Raw genomic sequence first — 23,959 nt, forward strand, 5'->3', positions numbered from 1 at the left:
TTTGTAGTAGTTGTAACAGTAGCAACAGAAAAGTAAATAAGCGAAGAACAATATGTGAAAAGCTCGTAGGCAATGGATCAATGATGGATAATTATGTCGGATGCGATTCCTCATGTAATAGTTATAACATAGGGTGATATAGAACTAGCTCCAATTCATCAATGTAATGTAGGCATGTATTCCGTAAATAGTCATACGTGCTTATGGAAAAGAACTTGCATGACATCTTTTGTCCTACCCTCCCGTTGCAACGGGGTCCTTACGGAAACTAAGGGATATTAAGGCCTCCTTTTAATAGAGAACCGGACCAAAGCATTAACACATAGTGAATACATGAACTCCTCAAACTACGGTCATCACCGAGAAGTATCCCGATTATTGTCACTTCGGGGTTGTCGGATCATAACACATAATAGGTGACTATAGACTTGCAAGATAGGATCAAGAACACACATATATTCATGAAAACATAATAGGTTCATATCTGAAATCATGGCACTCGGGCCCTAATGACAGGCATTAAGCATAGCAAAGTCATAGCAACATCAATCTCAGAACATAGTGGATATTAGGGATCAAACCCTAACAAAACTAACTTGATTACATGGTAAATCTCATCCAACCCATCACCGTCCAGCAAGCCTACGATGGAATTACTCACGCACGGCGGTGAGCATCATGAAATTGGTGATGGAGGATGGTTGATGATGACGACGGCGACGAATCCCCCTCTTCGGAGCCCCGAACGGACTCCGGATCAGCCCTCCCGAGAGAGATTAGGGCTTGGTGGCGGCTCCGTGTCGTAAAACGCGATGAAACTTTCTCTCTGATTTTTTTCTCCCCGAGACGGAATATATGGAGTTGGTGTTGAGGTCGGTGGAGGTCCAGGGGGCCCACAAGATAGGAGGTCGCGCCCTAGGGGGGGCTATCTCATGGACAGGCTGTGGCCCCCTGGCATTAATTCTTTCACCAAAAATTCTTATTAATTACCAAAAGTGCCTCCTTGGATTTCCAGGACATTCTGAGAACTTTTCTTTTCTACACATAAAACAACATCATGGCAGTTCTGCTGAAAACAGCGTCAGTCCGGGTTAGTTTCATTCAAATCATGCAAGTTAGAGTCCAAAACAAGGGCAAAAGTGTTTCGAAAATTAGATATGTTGGAGACGTATCATCAATCCATAAAGCAACTGTGGAGGATTGTAACTTGGGTGTTGATGACAATTTTGTAACGTAGATGATCAAGGTTTAAAAAGTGTGAGAGTGAATGTTGGTGGACAACAGAAATTGAAAAAATGCCATGTATGCAGAACTAAAATTGTCGTGTAGTTGCTACTAAATCTGCCATGCAGCCTGCACTGAATCTGCCATGTAATTGCTACTAAAACTGCCTTCGCGTAGTTTACCGTTCTTCAGCCCTCGCACTTTTGTTTCACACATATTGAATTGTATACATACCCTGTACGAACTAGTTGAAATGACAACGTGCAAAAACACGAGAGATAAAAATTGCTACTGAAACAACCATGCTTACCGAAACCGTTATCAATGCAAAAACCCAAAAACAAATGAAGTGATTACTTGCACTAACCGTGCGTGATCAACTATATTTGTCGTGTTTCAGCCATCATAAACACACTCAAACTCTCAAATTGGTACTCACATTCACAACCACATACTAATAGTTAATATAAAGTAGTTCTTGTCACACCTAAACAGGTTCAGGACCACACTTATATTACAAATATTCAACGCCACATACACGCCACCACTATATACTACATCAAATGGGGATGCAGTCATAACATAGCACACAGACATAGTTTCAAAGAACAAAGTGATACCTTACATTCCTCAACCATAGAATGTAAGGTAGGCATGTGTGTGAAGAATCACACAATCACTTGTACTTCTTGTTTGCGGGTTTGATAGCTGACTCTATATATTCTCGTGTTGAAGCCCGCCTGTTGAAATCTTCATTCATCAACCAGTTCCATGTGTATATTTTACGGAGCTCCACAACCATTGCAGTTGTGATCACTGGGACCAGTCGACCATCCCACTTTGCAAGGTATTCCAACATGTAAAACTCGCAATCATGCCTAGAACAAAGTAAACCATGTGAACACATGCAAACAGAAACATAATAAAACATTGATGAAAGACATGAAAAAGATGGTGAACACATGAAAAAAGATTGTAATTACCCGTTTCCTTGCTTCTCAGTCGTGACGTACTCAATTGGAAAGTGTCTGATCTAGACCTTTGAGTTTTCATAATGACGGTTCCAGGTCTCCTTTAGGTTGTTGATAAAGAATTCAACATGAGTAGTAAGGTCTTCATCAGCTCCTGAACGGATTGAATCAAGCACCTCGAAACGTTGGTTCTTCAGGTCAAGGAAAATGGCGTAGTGGTGACCACACTTGTCATCTGGGTCTTCTGGTGCAAGCTCCTGGAACATGAGGAACATGACCTGCAAGTAAAAAAAGGGAAAATAAAAAACAGAGTTCACATCTAAAATAGAATGATGTAGTTGGAAAAATGATATGTATAAAAATTGCCACATGCAGTAAGAGATACATAAGAAAGGCAACCATCAAAGTGGTCAGGTGCACGCATGGAAAAAAGGTTCATTTTCCATGTTTAGTTATAAGAAATTGCCATCCATGGGCAAACATAGTTGCCTAATATTTATAGTGAAAATGCCACATGAGTTGAATTAAAAATTTCGCACTAATTTTACATGGCAGTTGTTGCCACATGAAACATCTGTCACGAAGAGTATGTAACCCACATATGAAGTATAAGTGCTGACAAAAACATAGCATGGAAAAAAGATGTACAACGAGAAGAAACACTTACGTATTTCTTCATTGTGAGCTTAAAATCACCATGCGCGGCAAAATGCTTCCTCGGGATTTTATGGTGGAAGTCACCATCCCAGATTTTGCAGGCCACGTTGTACTGCATGATCGTCTTGTCGGGAGAAATGTCCACATGGCTGTTGATGAAGTCAATCCCACAGGCAACTACATTCTTTGACATTTTACCAGTAGGCCTCATGGACTCAGCAAGATCGCCCAGGTTGACGTATGTTGCGTCGCATTGTATGATCTTGGTTCTGTCCAAACATGAGCTGTATGAAAATGATATAATATGAAAGAATCATGTATACTAAAAAAATTGTAGAAGTAAACAATGCATGGACAAAAGCACAAAAAAGCAAGTAAGCGGTTGTGTGGTGTGGACATTACGCTTTCAGCTCCTTCATGTGCTTGTCGTTCGACCTCGCATTTCCAAATCGCTTGACAATATCGTATAGTTGGGTCCGCTCCTTTGTAGCCCTAACATCGGGCTCAAAGTCATCCACTGGTGGTGCATGAACTACCCTCGCTTGCCTCACAAATCCAAGGGTTGCACTTCGGATGGTATCCTCGGATACTACCTCGGCAGGCACGTCAGAACTTGATTGGCCCCGATTCCGTGAAGACCTGCGTTCAATGCATCCTGCTCAACCCTACGGTAAGCTTCTTCAAGGGACGGCGAAATCTCCTCAGGGGTGGCTAGTAGAATAAAACAGTGGCATAAGAGACTTGGAGATAGCAAATTGTTGTGCATGAAGTTCAAAATGTGAAGTGAAAAGTACTGGTAAGAAAGTATCAATGTCAACTGGTAGTTTGTAAAACAAAGTTTGCCATGTGGAAAGTAAAAATGCAGTTGCCATCTGCAGGGCACTTCATCTGCCATAAGACAACAAACTGTATTTGCCATGTGAAGTGCACTGCAGTTGCCACATGGCAACAACTACATTTGCCATGTGCAGTGCACTGCAGTTGCCACATGGCAACAACTATGGTTGCCATGTGCAGTGCACTCCAGTTGCCACATGGCAACAACTGCATTTGCCAAGTGCGGTGCACTGCAGTTGCCACATGGCAACAATTCCGATTGCCATGTGTCAGCAACTACAGTAGCAATGTGCAAAATGAACTGTAATTGCCCTGTACAATCAACTTGAGTCGGCATGTGGCAGCAACTACAGTTGCCATGTGCAACTAACTACAGACACCATCCATCAACCTCTATAGAAAACAAAACGGTTGGCATCTAGTAAAAATAAAAAATCAGTAGCCATGTTTATATGAACAGCAACTGCAAAATTAGGTAACCTAAAAATGACAACTACATGTGCATCCCATGAGATTTGCCATCACAGTTGAGAACCCAAAAAAAGTTTACCTTGCACTATGGGATCTGCAAACTTGACAGCCTTCCTGCCATTAGTCAGTGGCTGCGCCATCATTGGGACCGGGCCTGCCGGGAAAGAAAAGGCAACAGGCATAGGATCATGCACTAGTACATCCTCAGTGTTGTCGATTCCAAGACTAAAGCTCGGTGGGGTGAAAGCCATGGGGTGAGTCTCCTGTCTACCAGCCGGATTGTGGACAAATTGATTGGCGGAGTCTAGAGGTGACAGATCAACAAACATGTCTCCCTCATATGCGGCAGGATCATCAGGCTTGTTAGTAGGTCGGGGCATGCTGTCAGCGATCTCAATCACAAATTTCTTGCCTATCTTTCTGTTTGGGTTGTACGGGACAACAATGTTGAGAGGGAGCTTGGAAGTGCACAGATTTAAGTTGGTGTTCTCCATGGTGGTAAAAGATGCAGTCTACTTTGAACGTCCACCTCCTTCAGTAGCGCACGGCTTACCAGCTGCATCTGTTGTACTACTGACTTCCGTCTTATCGGGTACATTGCTTTTGGCAGATGGTGGGAACAGTGTGGAAGCAGGCACATAACCAGAGTCACCTCTGCTACTCTTAACTACTTGTGGTGCATTAGATACATGTGCAGGAATCTTGCGGGGGCTACACCGCCTAGGTGGCAGGCCAGATCGCACAACGGTAACAGTAGCAGACTCTGGGCCACCAGCCGCTGGAGCTGTTGTGACATGAGAGTCAGCTATGGATGGCATTTCATTCTGAAATGTGGTCGCATCCCCTTCTTTCGTGGACACAGAAGTGCCACCAGTCACACGCTTGGAATCCGTATCAGATGACCGGAAATCTTCCTTGTTTAGGTTGACCTCGAGAGCGTCCACTTCAACACTTGCTGATCGGGTGGCATGGGTGACAACAACATCTCTCATTGCCATCAGGGTAGGCAACATCTCATCAGTCCTGGCAGATACAGACTAATCACTCCCAGATGTACGGATGCCTATAGTTGTAGTCTGCACGTCTGCAACCGGCGGAGATGCGCGGCCCCTTGCATCAGAGCTAGCAGAAACAATGGACGGTGCAGCAGTAGATTGGTCGACTGGCGGCTCATGAATTTTTGCAACATTATATGTCGACAACTTGGAGTGAATGCGTTCAAGTGGGTCTCTGGTAGTATGACTTGTCAAGCGTGTAGTAGTCTTCTTCACCCTGCAAAAAAGGAATGTGTCGAATGATAAATGGCCATTAAAGAAAACGCATGAAGAGAACAAAAAAGGTGAGCGCTAGGAACAAAAATGAATTGCCATTGTAGTCATCATAAAATAAAATATGAGTGATATGCCAGAGCTGCCATTTGAAAACAACGTAAGGATGAACACAAATGAAGTGCAAAAAGCGGTTGAAGTAAGTGGAAGCTACCAGTTGCCATATGAGTGGACAAGATTTGCCATGTGGTCTAGTAAGCAGTTGCCATGCAGGAGAAGCAGGAGTTGCCATGAAAAAAATTTAGATCATAAAACAATGGTTGCCATGTGGGATAGACATGATTAGCCATGTGTCAAGTTAGTGCCATGAGAGGCAGACAATAGTTGCCACAAAAAATGGGTCAAGTAAAAGGTTGTATATGATTTAGAATGCATCAAACAAAATTAGCATCATGCCAATAAATGACTTGGCAAGCTCATCGCGTGCATTTGCCATGCAAATAGTTCAAAGAGAATGCATTTCCATATCGCGATGTAATGAAGATAGCTCAATCACAAAAAAAGGTAGATAAAAATAGACAGGGAGAACCCACTTCTTGGTTGTCTTCCTCAAGTCTTCCAGCACAACAGGTTCCCCGGTGCTGGACGTCGATGTGCAAGGAGACGACCTAGTGGAGGTGGTGGCACCAGCAGCGGGAGCCCCCTTGTTTCCAGAACTCTGAATATATACTCTGCTCAGTGCGGAGCAAGAAACTGAATATAGAGGGGGCCAAGACATGTCATATAATGCTAGAGGGGACCAAATCTCCGAAACATAGCTAATTTTGTCTGATAAATGGAGGATAAATGGAGGATTAGGAGTACATATATGTGTACTATTGAGAGCATACGGGAGGCCAAGGCCCCTGCCAGCACCCCATCCTCCGCCACTGACTCTGCTTTCTCTGCTCTGAGTATATATAGAGTGAAGAATGTGGATGAGAAAATCATGAATAGCAGAGTGTGCCAGTCCACAACATGTAATGTGGCAACTCGCACATTGGCCTGGTGAAAAAAATGAGTTGCCATGTACTGCAGTCAAATATGTTATGCTATCACATGACAGTATGGCAACGAAGTGAGTACATGGTACATACAAAACTGCCATCACTCTACATATGACATGGCAACTGTCATACTTGATTTACATAATTAGTTGCCACTTAGAAGGATAGTTGATTCAGAAACACAACTATCACTCCCTGAGTTTGGATCTCATAAAACTGCCATTATCCTACACAGGGCATGGCAACTGACATAGTTGATTCAGAAAATTAGTTGCCATTGATGAGGATAGTTGTGAATAAAAACAAGTATGTTGAAATTGCCATGACTGCCATGATACTACACATTGAAATGCACCTACCTAGATCTAGGGTTCATACACAACTATCATACCCCTCAATTCAACAACAACATTGCCCTAAAACACTGAAGATCATAGCCTTCGAGACAAATCACAACTAACAAATAGAAACGGAATCGCTCATGCATGTAATTGCAACAATCTAATTGCGACTCGGGCGCGCCTCACCGGCTTGAGTACCACCGCGACGGCGACGGGGCTGCGCAATGTCGCCGTAAAATAGCACACGCACGACTCCCCCGCCGACGGGGATGCTGGAGCGGCCGCGAATCTGCCTGAATCTCGGGGGGGGGGGGGGCTCGATAGAAATGAGACCAAGGAGGAAGGGGGAGAGTACAGAAGCTTCGACAGTCTTACCTTCTCACTGCGGCTGCTCCAGCGACGATGCTCCGGTCCGGTGAACACCAGCAACGGCCGCGAATGCCGTCGACTCTTCCGCCGCCACCGCCTCCTCCTCCTCTCGTCTTCTCCTTCAATCGAGCGAAACTGCCTTTGGAAGGTTGGTTGGGGAGAAATGAATGAGACGGGGAGAAACTGCAGAGGCACTGAGGGGGAATGGCCAGTCGAGGGAGACGGCGACAGAAGTCGTGCGCCATGCGTGTGGGCGCGACGGCGGTTCCATCGCACGCCCCGACTCGCAACCGTTGACGATCGAGGGGGAAACGCGTGCGGGCGAACTGATGAAGACACCGCACGTAGCCCTTGTCCTACATGGCAACCAAATATTGCATCATCGTGCCAAGATTCGTGCAAGTTCAATAGACGACGATCCAGACGTGTGGGCGGGTTGGAGAAGTGCCACACATGTGAGCGTTACTCTTTCCGAAAAAGAAAACAAATTGAAATAGGTTGAGCAGTGTAGAATTTGATCCATAGATTTGTCATGAATTGAATACTATATTTAAGTGGGGTATTTATTCTTTATAACTATTCATGGCCGGGCGAATCCTCTTCAAGAAACTGAAATAAAAATAACTACTATTAGTAATCAATGTACTGGCCTACTGCACTCGTCCGAGTATATTGTTCCCCTCCTATTTTTGTGTTGAAGTTTGATTTTAAATTTAACTAATAAAAATATATTTTATGTATTTAAAATAATATCATTTGAAACTTCTTCAAATACGTATCCAATGCTATAAATTTTATGGTGTATAACTTAATTTTTGGTCAAAGTTTGACCCAAAATGCAATGAGACTTATAAATCCGGACGGAGGCAGTACTCGATAAGTTCCTATTCGAGAACATAAAAAGAAAACGAATTGATCAGAGTCGAATTTGATACAGATTAGTCATGCTCTGAATTGTATATTTTAGTGGAGTATTTATTTTTATTTCTTTTGAAAAAAACTGTAGTATTTTTTTATTATTGCAATGTATGCTACAGCCCTACCGGGGGATCCCTTTGAAGAAAATAGAAAAACAATTGACCAGAGTGGGATTTGAACCCACGCCCTTTCGGACCAGAGCCTTAATCTGGCGCCTTAGACCAACTCGGCCATCTGATCATTATGCTTAGTGAAACAATAAATACCTTCTTAATCTTCTGGAACAAAACGAAAGGAAACCGACCAGATTTTTCACAATAATGATGCCCAACAAATGAACGACGGAACCCCACTCCCCAGCAGAATATGGACAGCCCTAAAGAAAAAAATAGGATATCGGTATGCGATGTAGCATTCGGCTCGAATCTTGGATGATACAATGACGCTCTAAAGTCCATTTACTTCGCGGTTCCTTTTTTCTACACAACGTAGGATAGATTTGGAAATAAGATGTGCATCACTCGATCGTGTACAAAAAATTGTTGTTGTGAGAATATAATCGAAAATGCCAAACAGAGACCGAGCTCCATGGAGCCCTTTAATTGAAAATTTTAAAATTCAAATTTTTTAGTTTCAAAAAGTTCTAAAAATAAGTACAAATATACTAGATACATAATGTACTTGTGTGCAAAATTTTAGGTTGAAATACATTAAAATGTGAGCTACACAAAAAGGACAAATCTAGGTTTTTTTAGCATATGTACTGTCCATCCTCAAAGTCCACGATTTTGTTCTTTTTGCACAGCTTGCAATTCGAGGTATTTCATCCTAAATTTTTCACACATACACTTTACATCCTTGCATACATGTGCATTTTTCAAAAAAAAAAATTGAAACTGAAATTTTTGAATTTTGGAATTTTCAAATGGAGGGCTCCATGGAGCTCGGTCTTGAAAATGCCCTACTCGGATATAATTCCTTATATTAACCTACTACAATTAAAGTTATTAGTCTCCTTTGTTAGCAAAAAAGATTATTAGTATCCCTTTTCACCCAAATAAAGGTATTTTTTGTTCACAAATAAAGGTTATTAGTACCCCTTTAGGTAATCATCTTTTTTGTTGGCCCAACATATGCTCACATACACTGGCCCTTATAAACACACGCGCACACCCTACCCCATGTGAGCCCTTTCGGAGTTGACACAACATCTTGAGATTGACGAAGTCATCACATGTGTCTCGTAGTCGACTGAGACGTCTTCTCCTGAACGAACATCGCCTGGGAGTCTAAAATAAATGCAGAAAATGTGACCATCACTGCAAGTCTACAAGTTGAACCCTAATGAGTTGACTCCATCACAAGGAACCTAACCATCTGAAGTACGCTTAGTTTGTACGGGCCTTTCTTTAATCAATGTTCTGATCACTCTCGTAGTGACCTTTTGGCTACTGAATTGTGTTTTTTGTTTCCAAAATTTACACGATATCATGATTTGGCCGCAGTTGACGGGGCTTGCTTGCCAAAGGCAGTGCTACCCTAAAAAAAGAAGGTAGTGCTTTTTTGCTATTTGTTATTTATACATTCTCGTTATTTATGCTCAATATAGTCCTAACCAGTTTTTTTGCTAGTCTTGCTTACTAGTGTTTCCTTGCCATATAAAGCGATTCACATGTGTTTTTGGATAAGTTACATACCCACATTTAACTAAATCAAACAAACTAGTTAAAATCCAGTCACCTATTCGCCCCTCTAGTCAATATCCTTGATCCTTTGAGAATATCCTTTTTAACAGGTCATTTATAAAATACCACCTAGAGGAGAAAGAAAACAATTGTACATGAATGAGACCAGATCTTGTTTGCTGGACACTTGCTCATTTATAGTCCAGGCGACTCGGATCACTTCCTTCATTGAGATTAAGCCTGGTTCAATGTAATTCCACAGGATTTCTGGGGATTCCAATACTCAAGAATATTCATGTTGCTTATAGAACTTGTTTGGTATGCACGATTGGAAACTATATGATTTTTCTTTCTATGGTTTACTTTGCATGCAATCCCACTTTATGATTTTTTTCTTTGGGCTGTAACAACTATGGCATGCACATAATATTCTACTAGTAAGATTTTTTGTTTTGTTTTTTCTATACGGCGCAACCAAACAGCTTCTACTGTAGATTCTATGTCTCCAATTCCTATAGGATCTTTATGGAGTTTTCTATAGGTTTTATTATGACATCCTAATATTCCCTTTGTCCCATAATGTAGTGCATATTGATTTTCGTGAAAGTAAAGCTTCACAAAATTCGAACAAGTTTGTAGAGAAAATTATCTATATCTATAGTACCAAATATATACCATATGAAACGGAAATCCAATTTGGCCCCCGGGAGCACGTGCTCCTGTCCGTGTTTTTTTTTTATATGTAAGAAAATCCCCATTTTTTAATGTATTTTATAGTTACATCCAAATGCTACCTGCAAAGTTTTAGGCAAAAAGGCTAAACATTTTGGCTTGCGCAAAAGAACCATACTGAACACCAAATATTACCCAAAAATGTCATCCCAAAATTGTTTTCTCAACGACGAAACACTAGTACTCCGCTTCGCATGAAAATTGTCAGGCATGCTTGTGACACTAACACGAACATCCACAACAAAATTCAGAATTTTTTGAAAACATTTTACTGCATTTTTAGGTATTGTTCATCCGAGAGCAAATGCTCCTCGGAGCCGAAACGCCTCCATGTATGAAAATACATTTCATGGCGAATCTAATGATATTGATTTGGTATTCTATATGTTGATATCCCCCCCCCCCCCCCCCCCCCCCCCGTGCTGCAAATCTTCACCGTCCGATACAATTGGCCCAACGGTCCATATCACATCCCAACACACTGCCACTCTTACGTAAACATCCCTCCAAATGCGGAGTGGCATCACACACGAGGCACCTAACAAGCCAGGCCCAGATCACGCAGACACCCTTCCACCGAATAGCAATAAGTTGGTAAACACGAGGGTGGAAACGCACAACCGCCGCGACCTCGCACGCTGTCGATGGTGTTTATGCGATTCCACCCCCAGCTTATCGCCTCCTCCCTCTTCCGAGCCCCTAAACCCAGCAGAACCCTAACCCCACAGCCCCTCGCCGCCGCTCCCTCACCGCGACCCTCTCTTTCTCCTCCTCCTCCTCCATGGCCGGGGCAGCACCCTCGGAGGAAGCGCTCCGCCGGGCGCTGGCGGAGAGGCAGACGGCAGTGGACGCGCAGGCCGAGGCCGTGCGGTCACTCAAGGCCTCCGGTGCCAAGGAGGGCGTCGACGCGGCGGTCGAGGCGCTGAAGGCGCTGAAGATCGAGGCTGGCGCGGCCGCGCGCAGGCTGCAAGCTGCCGTCGGGTCCGGCGGCGGCGCCGCGCGGGAGGAGATGCGGCAGACAGTGGTGAACACCCTCGAGCGGAAGCTCTTCTACATACCTTCGTTCAAGATCTACCGCGGCGTCGCTGGCCTGTACGACTACGGGCCGCCCGGGTGTGCGGTCAAGTCCAACGTCCTGGCCTTCTGGAGGCAGGTGAGTGAGGCCGCCAGCCCATCTCGGAATGGTGTGATTTATTTTTCATACTTGTATCCTAGTCGTTGTTGCGTAGCTGCTGCGATTTGATGTAGGGGTATTTGGGTAGCGATGATTTACCACTTGCACTGTGGTTTATGTGGAATTTGGATATGGAATCTGGATATACTGAACAAGGAAGATAGTTACCCATGTTTCAGTAAAGAATCTAGATATGGAAACTTATAAGTGCACACCTCTAAAGGCGATTAAACAAGCTTTTTTTAGTTTTTACATATCACTTGCATTTTCTGCCACTGCAGTACTCGAATTACAATATGGCAGTTTATTTATAACGAAGATTCCTGATGTCAGTTCATTAGTACTAGTTGGCAAATATGGATTTTGTCAGCTCATTAGTACTAGTTGGCAAATATGGTTTTTGTCAGTTCATTTCTATGCCTGATATTGGTGGAGATCAGGGTTCAATTTGCTAGCTTGTATTGGTACGGTTCTGTTTCTCTCTAAATTCTGTGCTTGATGTTGGTTGGGTTTAGATAGTAATATATTTTATGACACCATCTCGTGCCATTTGTTTTGGGAAGATGCTAATTTCTCCATTCCTTTTCCAGCATTTTGTTCTGGAGGAGAATATGTTGGAGGTTGACTGCCCCTGTGTGACACCTGAGGTTGTCTTAAAGGCATCAGGGCATGTCGAGAAGTTCACCGACCTCATGGTTAAGGATGAGAAGACAGGCACATGCTATCGTGCTGATCACCTGTTGAAAGATTTTTGCAAGGACAAGCTTGAGAAGGATCTCACCTTATCCCCTGAGACGGCTGCCGAGTTTAAGCGCGTCCTTGCTGTGTTAGATGACCTCTCAACAGAGGAACTCGGTGCAAAGATCAAGGAATATGGCATTGTTGCCCCTGATACAAAGAACCCACTCTCTGCTCCCTACCCATTCAATCTTATGTTCCAGACATCAATTGGCCCAACAGGTCTTAGCGTGGGGTAAGAAGATTACCAGTCACCACATTAATCATGTTTTTTGTGCTGAATTGACCAAACATGCTCATTTTGTGTGTGTACAAACAGGTATATGAGGCCAGAGACTGCACAGGGTATTTTTGTCAACTTCAAGGACTTGTACTACTACAATGGCCAAAAGCTTCCCTTTGCAGCAGCTCAAATTGGTCAAGCATTCCGCAACGAGGTCTGTGTTGTGTCACACCATGCTTTTAGCTTTCATTGGAATGTCCATTTCACTTGTTAATTCTTTGCATGTTTGCAACGGTATTATACTTCACCAACAGATTATTCTTCATATGATGATTCAGCACATAGTGTTTGCTTCCTGAATTTAATCAAATGTTCAATCTAGACTTCTTTTTTCATGGAATTGATGATTCTGTTGACTTAGACTACCTCTGTTTTTATTTAAAATATTTATGCAACATGATTTTTAATGAATGATGGGTGTTCTTCATGTGGCAACAATACTGCTAAACCTATACTTTTTTATATAGAGAATGTATGGTGCTGTTGTTTAAACTACTCTGCTTCTGTTTTTGTTAAAAATGTTTTGCAACATGATTTTTGAATGAATGGTTGATGATCTTCATGCTGTGAAAAGAAGATGAACGGTAAATCTAGACTTTTTATACACAGAATGTATTATGCTGTTGTTAAATTACCCACTTCCGCAACATGATTTTGAATGAGTGATCTACCTATTTAAAATAAGATGCAACCTTCTCCATTTACATCACACTTCATATGATTGATTTGAATACCTGCATGAACAATGTGATTTAAGATATGTGCTGTTATTTCATCATTCCATTTGTATAGAACCTTCATTGCGTTCAGACTTGAATGCTTGGGAGAAATTTAGACCTGCTAACATACATGGTTAAACATACATTTGTCATGCACTATAATGTTAATAAACATTCGAAGAGTGGAAAATTCGCTTGCAGTAGTAATATATATATATATATATATATATATATATATATATATATATATATATATATATATATATATAGGACAAATGTTTCTTACAAGCAGTGGTAGTTACCACCACTTGCGTTTTGTATGTTGTATGTAGTATCTGTCGAAATCGAGAGTATGTACGTGTAGTATGTAGTATATAACAATGGTTAAGTAGTATATATACTAATTTTTAGGTAGTATGTACCATGTTTTGAGTGCTCTTTTTTACGTACAAATATGTACGTATTTCACAAATATAACAAAAACTATGGGCTCATATGCAATTTTTCCATGTAACTTGCTTTGAAATATCTTAGATATATTATATGAACATATTTAAAATAATAAAATAGTATATATAGTACCACATGGTAGTATATGAGATATGTGGGGTAACTACCACCGGGTGGTAGGATGGATTTTCCCTATATATATATATATACCCTATATATATTTTTCCTACTACCGGGTGTAGTTACTCCCACTTTTGTTTGATACGTTCTAGGTAGTATCTATCATATTGGAGAGTATGTATGCGTAGTATGTAGTATATAAGAATGTTTAGGTAGTATATATACTACTTTTTTGGTAGTATGTATCATATTTTATGCATACTCTATTTCGCGTACAAATATGCACGTATTTCACAAATACAATAAAACCATGAGCTCACTTGCAATTTTTTCATATAACTCACTTTGGAGTATCTTAGATGTAGTATATGAACATACTAAAAATAATAAAGTAGAGTATATACTACCACATGGTAGTATATGAGAAATGGGTGTAGCTACACCCGGTAGTAGGATGCATTTTCCCTATATATATATATATATATCCTTTTCATCCACTCACTACTTTCTACTTATTTGACAATCAGATCTCTCCACGTCAAGGTCTTCTACGAGTGCGTGAATTCACATTGGCCGAGATTGAGCACTTCGTAGATCCTGAGGATAAGTCACATCCCAAGTTTGTTGATGTTGCTGATTTGGAGTTCTTGATGTTTCCGAGAGAGCTGCAGCTCTCAGGGGAGTCAGCCAAGTTAACGAAGCTTGCAGAAGCAGTTTTGAAGGTTTGAACTTGATGTCTATCTTATCTTTTGTTGAGTTACTTGTTTTTCTTCTTCTTCTGTTTGGATTAGAGGCAGTTGAGTTAGTCACTTTTCATCTTGTTCCACTTTGGATTAGAGGTGGTTCGCTTCTATTTCTAGAACTTATAATATGTTTCTTCCTTACAGGGAACTGTTAATAATGAGACACTTGGTTACTTTATTGGAAGGGTCTATCTTTTCCTGACACGTTTGGGAATTGATAAGAGCCGATTGCGCTTCAGACAGCATCTACCTAATGAGATGGCTCATTATGCTGCTGACTGCTGGGATGCAGAGATTGAGTGTTCTTATGGATGGATAGAGTGTGTGGGCATTGCAGATAGATCTGCATATGATTTAAAAGCTCATTCTGTAAGTTACATCACATCCGATGAATAATTTTGCAGTTACTGATTTTAGTCCTTTGGACATGTTGCAATTTAAATGGAAGTCACTCCTTTCATTCATTAATATATTTAGTCTCGATTGTGTTCTTGAGTGTGCAACTAATGTTCATCATGCTTTCCTGATTGGTGTATCATAGGAGAAAAGTGGCGTTCCACTTGTTGCTCATGAAAAGTTTTCAAAGCCTAGAGAAGTTGAGGTGAGTTATCTATCAGCTTTGATTCTTCAGTATTTTTGGAGTCACTAATAATGTAGTACTATTGAATAATGTGTGCTACTAGTTATGTTTTATTTTTGCTCTTGAAGTATATTACAAGTTCCATCATCAAGAAGCATTCTTTGATGACATTATTAGTCTTTGTCCTGTAATGCATAATCAATTAGGTCTACCATTAATATATCTGAATTTCCTTGCTGCTACAGAAACTTTTTATCGTGCCCTCAAAGAAAGACCTAGGGCTTGCTTTCAAGGGCAATCAGAAGATGGTGGTTGAAGCATTGGAGGTAACACATCTTGTGCTCTGTCTACAATTTCTTAGGCAAGTTTTATCATGTCTACCAAAGTAGAAACTTTCATCGTTGACTTTATTCTTGGACAAACAGGCTATGAGTGAGAAGGAAGCAATGGACATGAAGACTGCATTGGAATCTAAGGGGGAGACGAACTTCCAAGTTTGCACACTTGGAAAGGACGTGGTGATTACAAAGAAAATGGTATCGATCAGTATGGAGAAGAAGCTGGAGCACCAGCGAGTCTTCACCCCTTCAGTTGTTGAGCCCTCATTTGGCATAGGGAGGATAATCTATTGTCTGTTTGAGCATTCCTTCTACACAAGACCTAGCAAATCAGAAGAGGAGCAGCTGAATGTCTTCCGGTTCCCTCCTATCGTGGCTCCTATCAAGTGCACTGTGTTCCCGCTGGTAAAGAATCAAGAGTTTGATGGTGCCGCCAAAGTGCTTGCTAAAGAATTAACAGCTGCAGGCATCTCACACATTATTGACACGACTGGTACGTACCATATTGAGCAGGAAAATAGTTTCTCGACCATTACCTTTATTAATAAAAAATAAAGAAACTTAAAAAGCATTGTTTGTCATCCCGTGATTTATATCGTGGAATTTAATGATGGAAGATGATGTGGCTGAGTAGTTATGTACACTGGGACATGTCCAAATCACCATTGTACATAACACCGAGGCTTACTAACTGCACATGCTCATATTATTATTTGCTTCTGAAGGCATTTCTATCGGGAGGAGGTACGCAAGAACGGACGAGATAGGTGTTCCTTTTGCAGTAACGGTTGATTCTGCAACAGAGGTGACGATCCGAGAGAGGGACAGCAAACAGCAGGTGAGGGTGGGCATCGACGAGGTGGCATCCGTGGTGAAGGAGCTGACAGAAGGCCAAAGCACCTGGACCGATATTTCATTCAAGTATCCCAGTCATATTGGCCCCCAAGGTGACCAGGAGTGAGTTGTGTGGCTACAGTCTGCACCGTCCCCGTCCAGATCACCAAAACGTCGTTCATCTTCCAGTTGCCCGGTTCATACCGGTCTGCTGTTGATGGCAGCTCTGCATGCTGCATTGCTGCAGACGCCCGTTGTCATGATCTTACCTATACATTTTGAGAATGTTTTAGCATACACATACAATGGAATTGACATCAACTACCATACGTTTTGAGTCTTAAGGAGTACGTAAGTTGTAATGAAGCTATTGAATTTTCAATCTTTAGCCTACGTGGCATCTCTTGTGGACAGTCAAAGATTTTTCTCGGCACCCCTGTGTTGGAAGTCTTGTAATGTGGCTCCGGGTCTCCCACGCATTCTCCTCCACTACCTTTGACGCCTGTTTAACACGGCCTGGTACGCGGATATCGCCATTGCCTCCCGAGCAGTTTAGGTGAGGATGGACCCCGCGGCCCAGCCACTGCTCGCCACGGCGGAGCACGACCACGAGGCTGACGGGCGCATCACCGTCGTGCCCGGGAACGGAAACAAACACGCCGAGGACGAGGACGAAGAAGCGGAGGAGATGTCCACGGCCACGCAGAGCCGGCTGGAGGAGAGCGGCACAGCCTCGGCTGGCGCCGGCGACGAGGCGGACGAAGAGATGGCATCGCGCATGCAGCGCCGCCTGGACGCTCTTCCGGGGAAGCCTCACGAGAGCGAGCCCTTCACCATCTTCCGAGTGGCGGGGCCCATGCGCGACCGCAACCGCCACCTCTACGAGCCGCAGATGGTCTCCGTCGGCCCCTTCCACCGGGGCGCTGCCCGCCTCCGCGCCATGGAGGAGCACAAGTGGCGCTACCTCCGCGACCTCCTCGCGCGGGGCCACGCGCCGCTCGCGTCCTACGCCCGCGCCGCGCGGGCCCTCGAGCCCGCTGCGCGCCGCCGCTACGCCGAGCCCACCGATGACCTCCTCACGCCGCGGGACTTCGCCGAGATGCTGCTCCTCGACGGCTGTTTCATCGTCGAGTTCTTCCTCAAGGGCGAGGACGGCGCCGCCGACGCGCTCATCGACGCCGCCTGGGCCATGCAGAACGTCTACAGCGACCTCTTCCTCCTCGAGAACCAGCTCCCCTTCTTCGTCCTCGAGCGCTTCTACGCCATCGCCACCGGCGGCCGAGGCCGCGACCACCTCGTCACCAGCCTCCTCGCCAAGTACCTCACAGTCGAGACCCCGCAGGACGCCGCCACGGCGAGGCCCCCCGACGGCGAGATCCTACACCTGCTGCACCTCTACTACCACTGGTTCCTCCCACCACAAGACGAGGACGCCGCCGTCCCTCCCGCCGGCGGCGACAGCAACAAGATCGCCGAGGAGGAGGAGGCGTTCAACGAGTGGCTGGCCAAGCCCATGGACGAGCGCTTGCCGTGGGTGCTCCCCTCAGCGTCGGAGCTGGAGGACGCCGGCGTCACGTTCCGGGCCAAGAAGTCCCCCCGGAGCCTCGTCGACGTGACGTTCCGCGCCCGCGACGGCGTGCTCGAGATCCCGGCCGTGGAGAGCTACACGAACCGCGCCATGTTCGCGAACCTCCTAGCGTACGAGCAGAGTCGGGGCCGGTGGGAGCTGCAGCGGCTGATGAGCTACGTGGTGCTCATGGCGTCGGTGGCGTCCCACGGGCGGCGCGACGTGGAGATCCTGCAGCGGGCCGGGGTGTTCGTCAAGGGGGACGAGGAGACGGCGGCGTTCTACGCGCACCTGGGCGAGCTCTGCGGCGGTGCCGCCGCCGGCACGCCGGGCGTCGCCAACAACTGCTACGCCGACATGTTCCGCGACGTGAGGGGATACTGCGGCCGCAGCTGGAACCGGCACCGCGCCGTGCTCGCTCACGACTACTTCAGCAACCCGTGGACGAGCATGTCAGCCGCCGCCGCTGTGCTCCTGCTCATCCTCACCGTCGTGCAGACTGTGTACACCGTGCTGCCGTACTACCACCAATAGGCATCGATCCATCATCCTGCGTTAAATTTCATGCATGCACCGAGTTGTTACAATCTTATATACTCCCTCCGTTTTTATTTTCTTTGCATATTAAATTTGACTAAAGTCAAACTTTATAAAATTTATAAAAAATATGATGACATTACAATAACAAATTTATATGATGTGAAAGTATATTCAATAATCAATCCAATGATATTGATTTGTTATTGTATTCCCTCCGTTTTCATTTACTCCATATATTAGCTTTGGTTAAAGTTAAGCTCTATAAAATTTGATAAAGTTTAGGAAAAAATATTAACATATACTCCCTCTCACTTTTGTAAGTCTTTTTGACAACTGAAAGTGGGCTGCTTTGCGCGCTGTTTGAAATATCTTCAACGTCTTATGAAAATGAATAGAGGAAGTATTCATGCTGTTATTTTTATAAACTTACTCACTTCAGTCAAATCTAATATACAGACTAAATAAAAATAAAGGAAGTATATGTTAATATTTTTGTCTATAAACTTTGTTAAAGTTTATAAAGTTTGATTTTGACCAAAATTAATATGTGAAGCAAATAAAAGCGGATGGATTAAGTAATAAACGTTCGTGATATTATAGACGCCTGTTAGTTTGAGCCGCTTCTCCTGCATCAGGCTGATGATCAGAAGCAATACCTTCATGTTTATACATATACATGGAGTGTTTGTACTATGAATCATGTACGACGGGGCGGGAGCCCGGACCGATCCCAAACCCTCGTCCGATCGCCCTGGCCCATAAAAAAAAAACCTATCATTCTCATGCGTTATCGGTCAGCATTGCTTCAGAGCGTCAGCGTCCGCATTCATGCCTGGCCAGAGTGGTCAAGACCGCTCACTGGTGCCGGCATTGAAGCGACGCGTCAGCCGAGCATCGCCCGCACTGCTTCCGGTGCAGGCGACTGCCTCACATTCAAACACCTATTCGTCCATCTGTCGCCCACATTGATGATACACGGTTGCCGAGGCGTCTCCTCTGATGCCACCCGTCCGTCCCTCTGCCGCCCATCATTGCTATATAAACCGCTGTCGCAGTCATTTACCTCCGATCGCTCTCCGCACCACTCCCACCATGGATCCCTGCCCCGCCAAAGTTCTCTCGGACGGACTGGCGTAGGACCAGAAGAAGGAGATGGTCGCCATTGCTGCCGGCTGTCTGGCTGGCAGGGAGTCGGAGGACGACTATGTCCCAATGGAGGACGCTGATGACGATAAACTTCCGCCTCCCTCCTCCTCCTCCGCACCACCCTCTCCCGTGCATTGCACCATGACCATCGGTGAGGCCCGTGCCCATTACATGGACATGATGCGAGGAGCAGTTTCGGGATGCGCAAGCCAATGCCGCCTACAACAACCACCTCCTGCAGGAGTACGTGCAGGCGGAGGAGCAGCTCACCACCGGCAGGGCTGTCGTGCCTGACGCGGACCTGGCGAAGCAGGAGGCGCTGCTCGAGTCCTACCTGACGGTGTCCTGGACTAGGGGGTACTAACCTAGTCGGCCCATAGTCTTGGGGCTGGGCTGGTGGGCCCTCATTCCCATTAAGATGGACTCCGGAAGCTACACGCCTGGATGTGATCAAGATTGTGCGTGCCGAAGACTTGACGTATACTCCAAGATATCTCCTACCGCCTCCATACGATCCTCTGGATACCGACCATGTAACCCTAGATGCCCTACCTGGTGTGTATATAAGCCAAGGAGTTTAGCCCGTAGAGGGGAGGGAATCACAATCTCATTCACCCATCCCTAGAGGTAGAACACAATTTACGATCTCGAGGTAGATCAACTCTGTACTTGATACATCTCCATCAATATAAACAAGAGCAGGACGCAGGATTTTACCTCCATCAAGATGGCACGAACCTGGGTAAACTCGTCTCCCCCTGTTCCTGTTACCACCAATCCGAGATCCACAGCTTGGGACCCCCTACCCCGAGGTCTGTCAGATTTCACACTGACACTGGTGCTTTCATTGAGAATTCCGCCGTGTGATCACCAGAAGGATTGATGGCTCATTTGCAGATCAACTGCAGCACCTGCCAAGGGAATGTTTATGTCCCCGGCCAAATTTTTGTGTTCGGTAGCATGATCTTTTGCGCTGACTCGGCAGGCCATTTGGCTTTCATCGAGAACTATGCCTCGGGTCAGATCATAACTTTTGGAGGCATGGAATACACCGCGGACTCCCACGACGAGCTTGTCCTATCAGGATGGACGCCCGACTGGGTTGAAGGTGTATCAGACATCAGAGGCTCGACTCCGGAAACGATCTCCTTCGGGGACATCATACTAGGCTCCCTGGCCCCACCGAAGGAACCTAACATAATGACCCCGAGCAACCTCGCTTTGCCACCAAGCCCGGATGCTAGTCCGACCCCCATCTAGGAAGTGACATCAGGTTTAGAATCGACCCTAGTGCAGGATCTGGAGTTGGCTTCAAATCCTCACCGCGCTAAAAACATGTTGAATTATATGCCGGGCGTACTTCGAGTTAGCCTCGCCTATAGCCAGGCCATGAACCCCGAGGAGTTGTGTCAGCTGCATGAGATGCTCGATCGCATCCAGCTTATCAATCTTGGATGGCAAGACCTCGATTTACGATAAGATCGGACTTAAAGTTGATGATCAGGAAAGTTATGTCCCACCCACCACCCATCTAGCGTTCGACGACTTAACTGACGTGCTAGACTACGACGAGGCCACTAACATGGATGAAGATGTCGATGGCCCTACGAAAAACACCCCGCCGTTGATAAACACCACCAAGTGGACCGCAACATATACTTACGATGTGTACATGGTCGACATCACTAGAAACCCCTCTAGACGTCGACATAGACGTGGACAGGGCACCAGCAGGGACCTCAGTGGGAACAATGCCACCGCCGATAACAGCGACACGACAACTGACGAGACTGACCACCCATGGGAGGATCTTCAAGCTTCCACAGAACGTCACGCCAGCCCCAAAGGAATCCCCGAGAACCTGTACCCTGGCGACCTCTTTGAAGGGGCTGACGACAATTACATGCCGGAATTCGAGAAAGACAAGAGCCTCGGTACCGAGGACTTCATAGTCCCTGAAAACCCTGTTGAGCAAGAACGCTTCCAGCGACGCCTTGTCGCTACCGCCTGAAGCATGAAGCGGAAGCAGCAACAACTACAGGCCAACGAAGATGCACCAAATGACAAGTGTGTCGAAATACTCTCGGCCAAACAAGATCTCGAAGAACGACATCATAGCGCGCCCAAATCTTATCCACGCAGGCGTCTACTGCCTGAGTTTAATGATGAATTAGCCGCCAATGTGGCCGACCGACCTCCCAGAGGGTTCAACATGCCAGTGCGGGAAAATTTCCACACCCAACCAGCTCCACGCCGTCACGACATCCTAGCATTGCAACCATGATGATGTACCTAGCCAGGGCATCAAGTTCATCCAGTCTCTTTTCGATAGTCGTAGTTTTCTCTTCCACATTCTTGACAACTGCAAGTTCTTCCTGCTGCTCTTGGAGGCCATTGTTGATAAATCGAATACGGTTGTACCGATCAAACACCCTCAATTTGAGGTCCTCAATGTCATCTTGTTGCTCTGGCAGAGCATTCTTGACAGTTTCAAGTACATTTTGCTGCTTTAGAAGGATATTGTTGACATATTCGAGTTGATCTGCACATCTGGCAGGAGGCGCTTCACAAATTCATGTTCTTGTTGCTGCTTTGCCAGGGCCTTCTTGACAATTTCAAGTTCTAGCTGATGCCATGCTAGGTCCTTCTTCATAGCATCTAGTTTGTCATACTGGTTTGTCACGTCTTGCTCGACTGCTACTGGTTCTTCCTGCTGCATTGCCAGTGGACTGATAACTGGTTCAGATTGTTGTTTCTCAGGCAAATGACCTGCAGTAAGGCCACAATTTGAGTGTCCTAACCCTACAGAAAAAATACATGCAGGTTACATCATATGAGAGAATTCCAAAAGCTATAGATGCATTTGCCGCAATATATAGCTACATGGGTGAACAAAGGTCAAAACTAAGGAAGTGTTTACACAAAAGAGTTGGCCTACTCACCAGGTGAACTCGCTTTCGCTTTGATTTGCTTGAGCTGGGTAATACATATGCATTCAGAGATATGAGATGTTTGAACTCTTGAAGCAGCACATGTAGAGCCTTAGTCACCGATTCTAGTTGATGACAATAATATCCCTGCCATACATTAGATTGCAGTGCATGATGTCTACTATGCAACTTTATTCTTGTAGACTCGTGTTGGGCCTCCAAGCGCAGAGTTTTGTAGGACAACAACAATTTTCCCTCAAGTGGATGACCTAAGGTTTATCAATCCGTGGGAGGCATAGGATGAAGATGGTCTCTCTCAAACAACCATCCAACCAAATTACAAAGAGTCTCTTGTGTCCCCAACACACCCAATACAATGGAAAATTGTATAGGTGCACTAGTTCGACGAAGAGATGATAATAAAAGTGTAGTATGGATGGTAGAAATATATTTTTATAAACTGAATAATTAAAAACAACAAGGTAGCAAGTAACAAAAGTGAGCACAAACGGTATTGCAATGCTTGAAAATGAGGCCTAGGGTCCGTACTTTCACTAGTGCAATCTCTCAACAATGCTAATATAATTGGATCATATAACCATCCCTCAAAGTGCGATGAAGAATGACTCCAAAGTTCTTATCTAGCGGAGAACATAAGAAGAAATTGTTTGTAGCTCTACTTTCCGATCAATCTATCCAAGAGTTCTTACTAAAATAATACCAAGTTATTCTTTCTGATCGATCTGTAAAGAGTTCGTACTAAAATAACACCAAATTATTCTTTCCGATCGATCTATCAAGAGTTCATACTGAAATAACACCAAAGAAAATTTAGATTCATAATACTCAATCCAACACAAAGAATCTCAAAGAGTGCCCTAAGATTTCTACCGGAGAAAGTAGGATGAATACATGCATCAACCCCTATGCATAGATTACCCCAATGTCACCTCGGGAATCCACGAGTTGAGTGCCAAAACATATATCAAGTGAATCAATATAATAGCCCATTGTCACCACGTGTATTCATATGCAAGACATATATCAAGTGCTCTCAAATCCGTAAAAGTATTCAATCCAATAAGAACAAAATCTCAAAGGGAAAACTATGCATAGATTACCCCAATGTCACCTCGAGAATCCACGAGTTGAGTGCCAAAACATATATCAAGTGAATCAATATAATACCCCATTGTCACCACGGGTATTCATATGCAAGACATATATCAAGTGCTCTCAAATTCGTAAAAGTATTCAATCCAATAAGAATAAAATCTC

The 23,959-nt window shown here is 44.5% G+C and overlaps 2 protein-coding genes and 1 non-coding gene across 3 annotated transcripts; 2 read left to right on the forward strand and 1 right to left on the reverse strand.

Annotated features, from left to right (window-relative positions):
* Window positions 1–8,261: 8,261 nt before the first annotated feature.
* Window positions 8,262–8,342, reverse strand: TRNAL-AAG (transfer RNA leucine (anticodon AAG)). The gene has a single exon. It is a non-coding gene; the product is annotated as a tRNA-Leu (tRNA).
* Window positions 8,343–11,217: 2,875 nt separating this feature from the next.
* LOC123156086 (glycine--tRNA ligase, mitochondrial 1) lies at window positions 11,218–16,917 on the forward strand. The gene is made up of 9 exons (XM_044574254.1): window positions 11,218–11,672; window positions 12,284–12,666; window positions 12,751–12,868; window positions 14,531–14,725; window positions 14,891–15,115; window positions 15,288–15,347; window positions 15,572–15,652; window positions 15,752–16,157; window positions 16,390–16,917. Exons 1-9 carry the CDS (start codon window positions 11,301–11,303, stop codon window positions 16,623–16,625), a joined length of 2,076 nt encoding a protein of 691 aa, XP_044430189.1. The 5' UTR covers window positions 11,218–11,300; the 3' UTR covers window positions 16,626–16,917.
* Window positions 16,918–17,007: 90 nt separating this feature from the next.
* Window positions 17,008–18,658, forward strand: LOC123156087 (UPF0481 protein At3g47200). Its single transcript, XM_044574255.1, has one exon. It carries the CDS (start codon window positions 17,061–17,063, stop codon window positions 18,597–18,599), a length of 1,539 nt encoding a protein of 512 aa, XP_044430190.1. The 5' UTR covers window positions 17,008–17,060; the 3' UTR covers window positions 18,600–18,658.
* The last annotated feature ends 5,301 nt before the right edge of the window (window positions 18,659–23,959 follow it).

The sequence above is a fragment of the Triticum aestivum genome, chromosome 7B, assembly GCF_018294505.1.
Source record: "Triticum aestivum cultivar Chinese Spring chromosome 7B, IWGSC CS RefSeq v2.1, whole genome shotgun sequence".
In the NCBI taxonomy this organism is placed as follows: domain Eukaryota; kingdom Viridiplantae; phylum Streptophyta; class Magnoliopsida; order Poales; family Poaceae; genus Triticum; species Triticum aestivum.

Coding starts and splice junctions, on each gene's coding strand:
- LOC123156086 (XM_044574254.1), top strand. CDS start 11,301: ATGGCCGGGGCAGCACCCTCGGAGGAAGCGCTCCGCCGGGCGCTGGCG. Junction 12,869..14,530: donor GTCAAGCATTCCGCAACGAG/GTCTGTGTTGTG, acceptor TTTGACAATCAG/ATCTCTCCACGTCAAGGTCT. Junction 16,158..16,389: donor ACACATTATTGACACGACTG/GTACGTACCATA, acceptor TTGCTTCTGAAG/GCATTTCTATCGGGAGGAGG.
- LOC123156087 (XM_044574255.1), top strand. CDS start 17,061: ATGGACCCCGCGGCCCAGCCACTGCTCGCCACGGCGGAGCACGACCAC.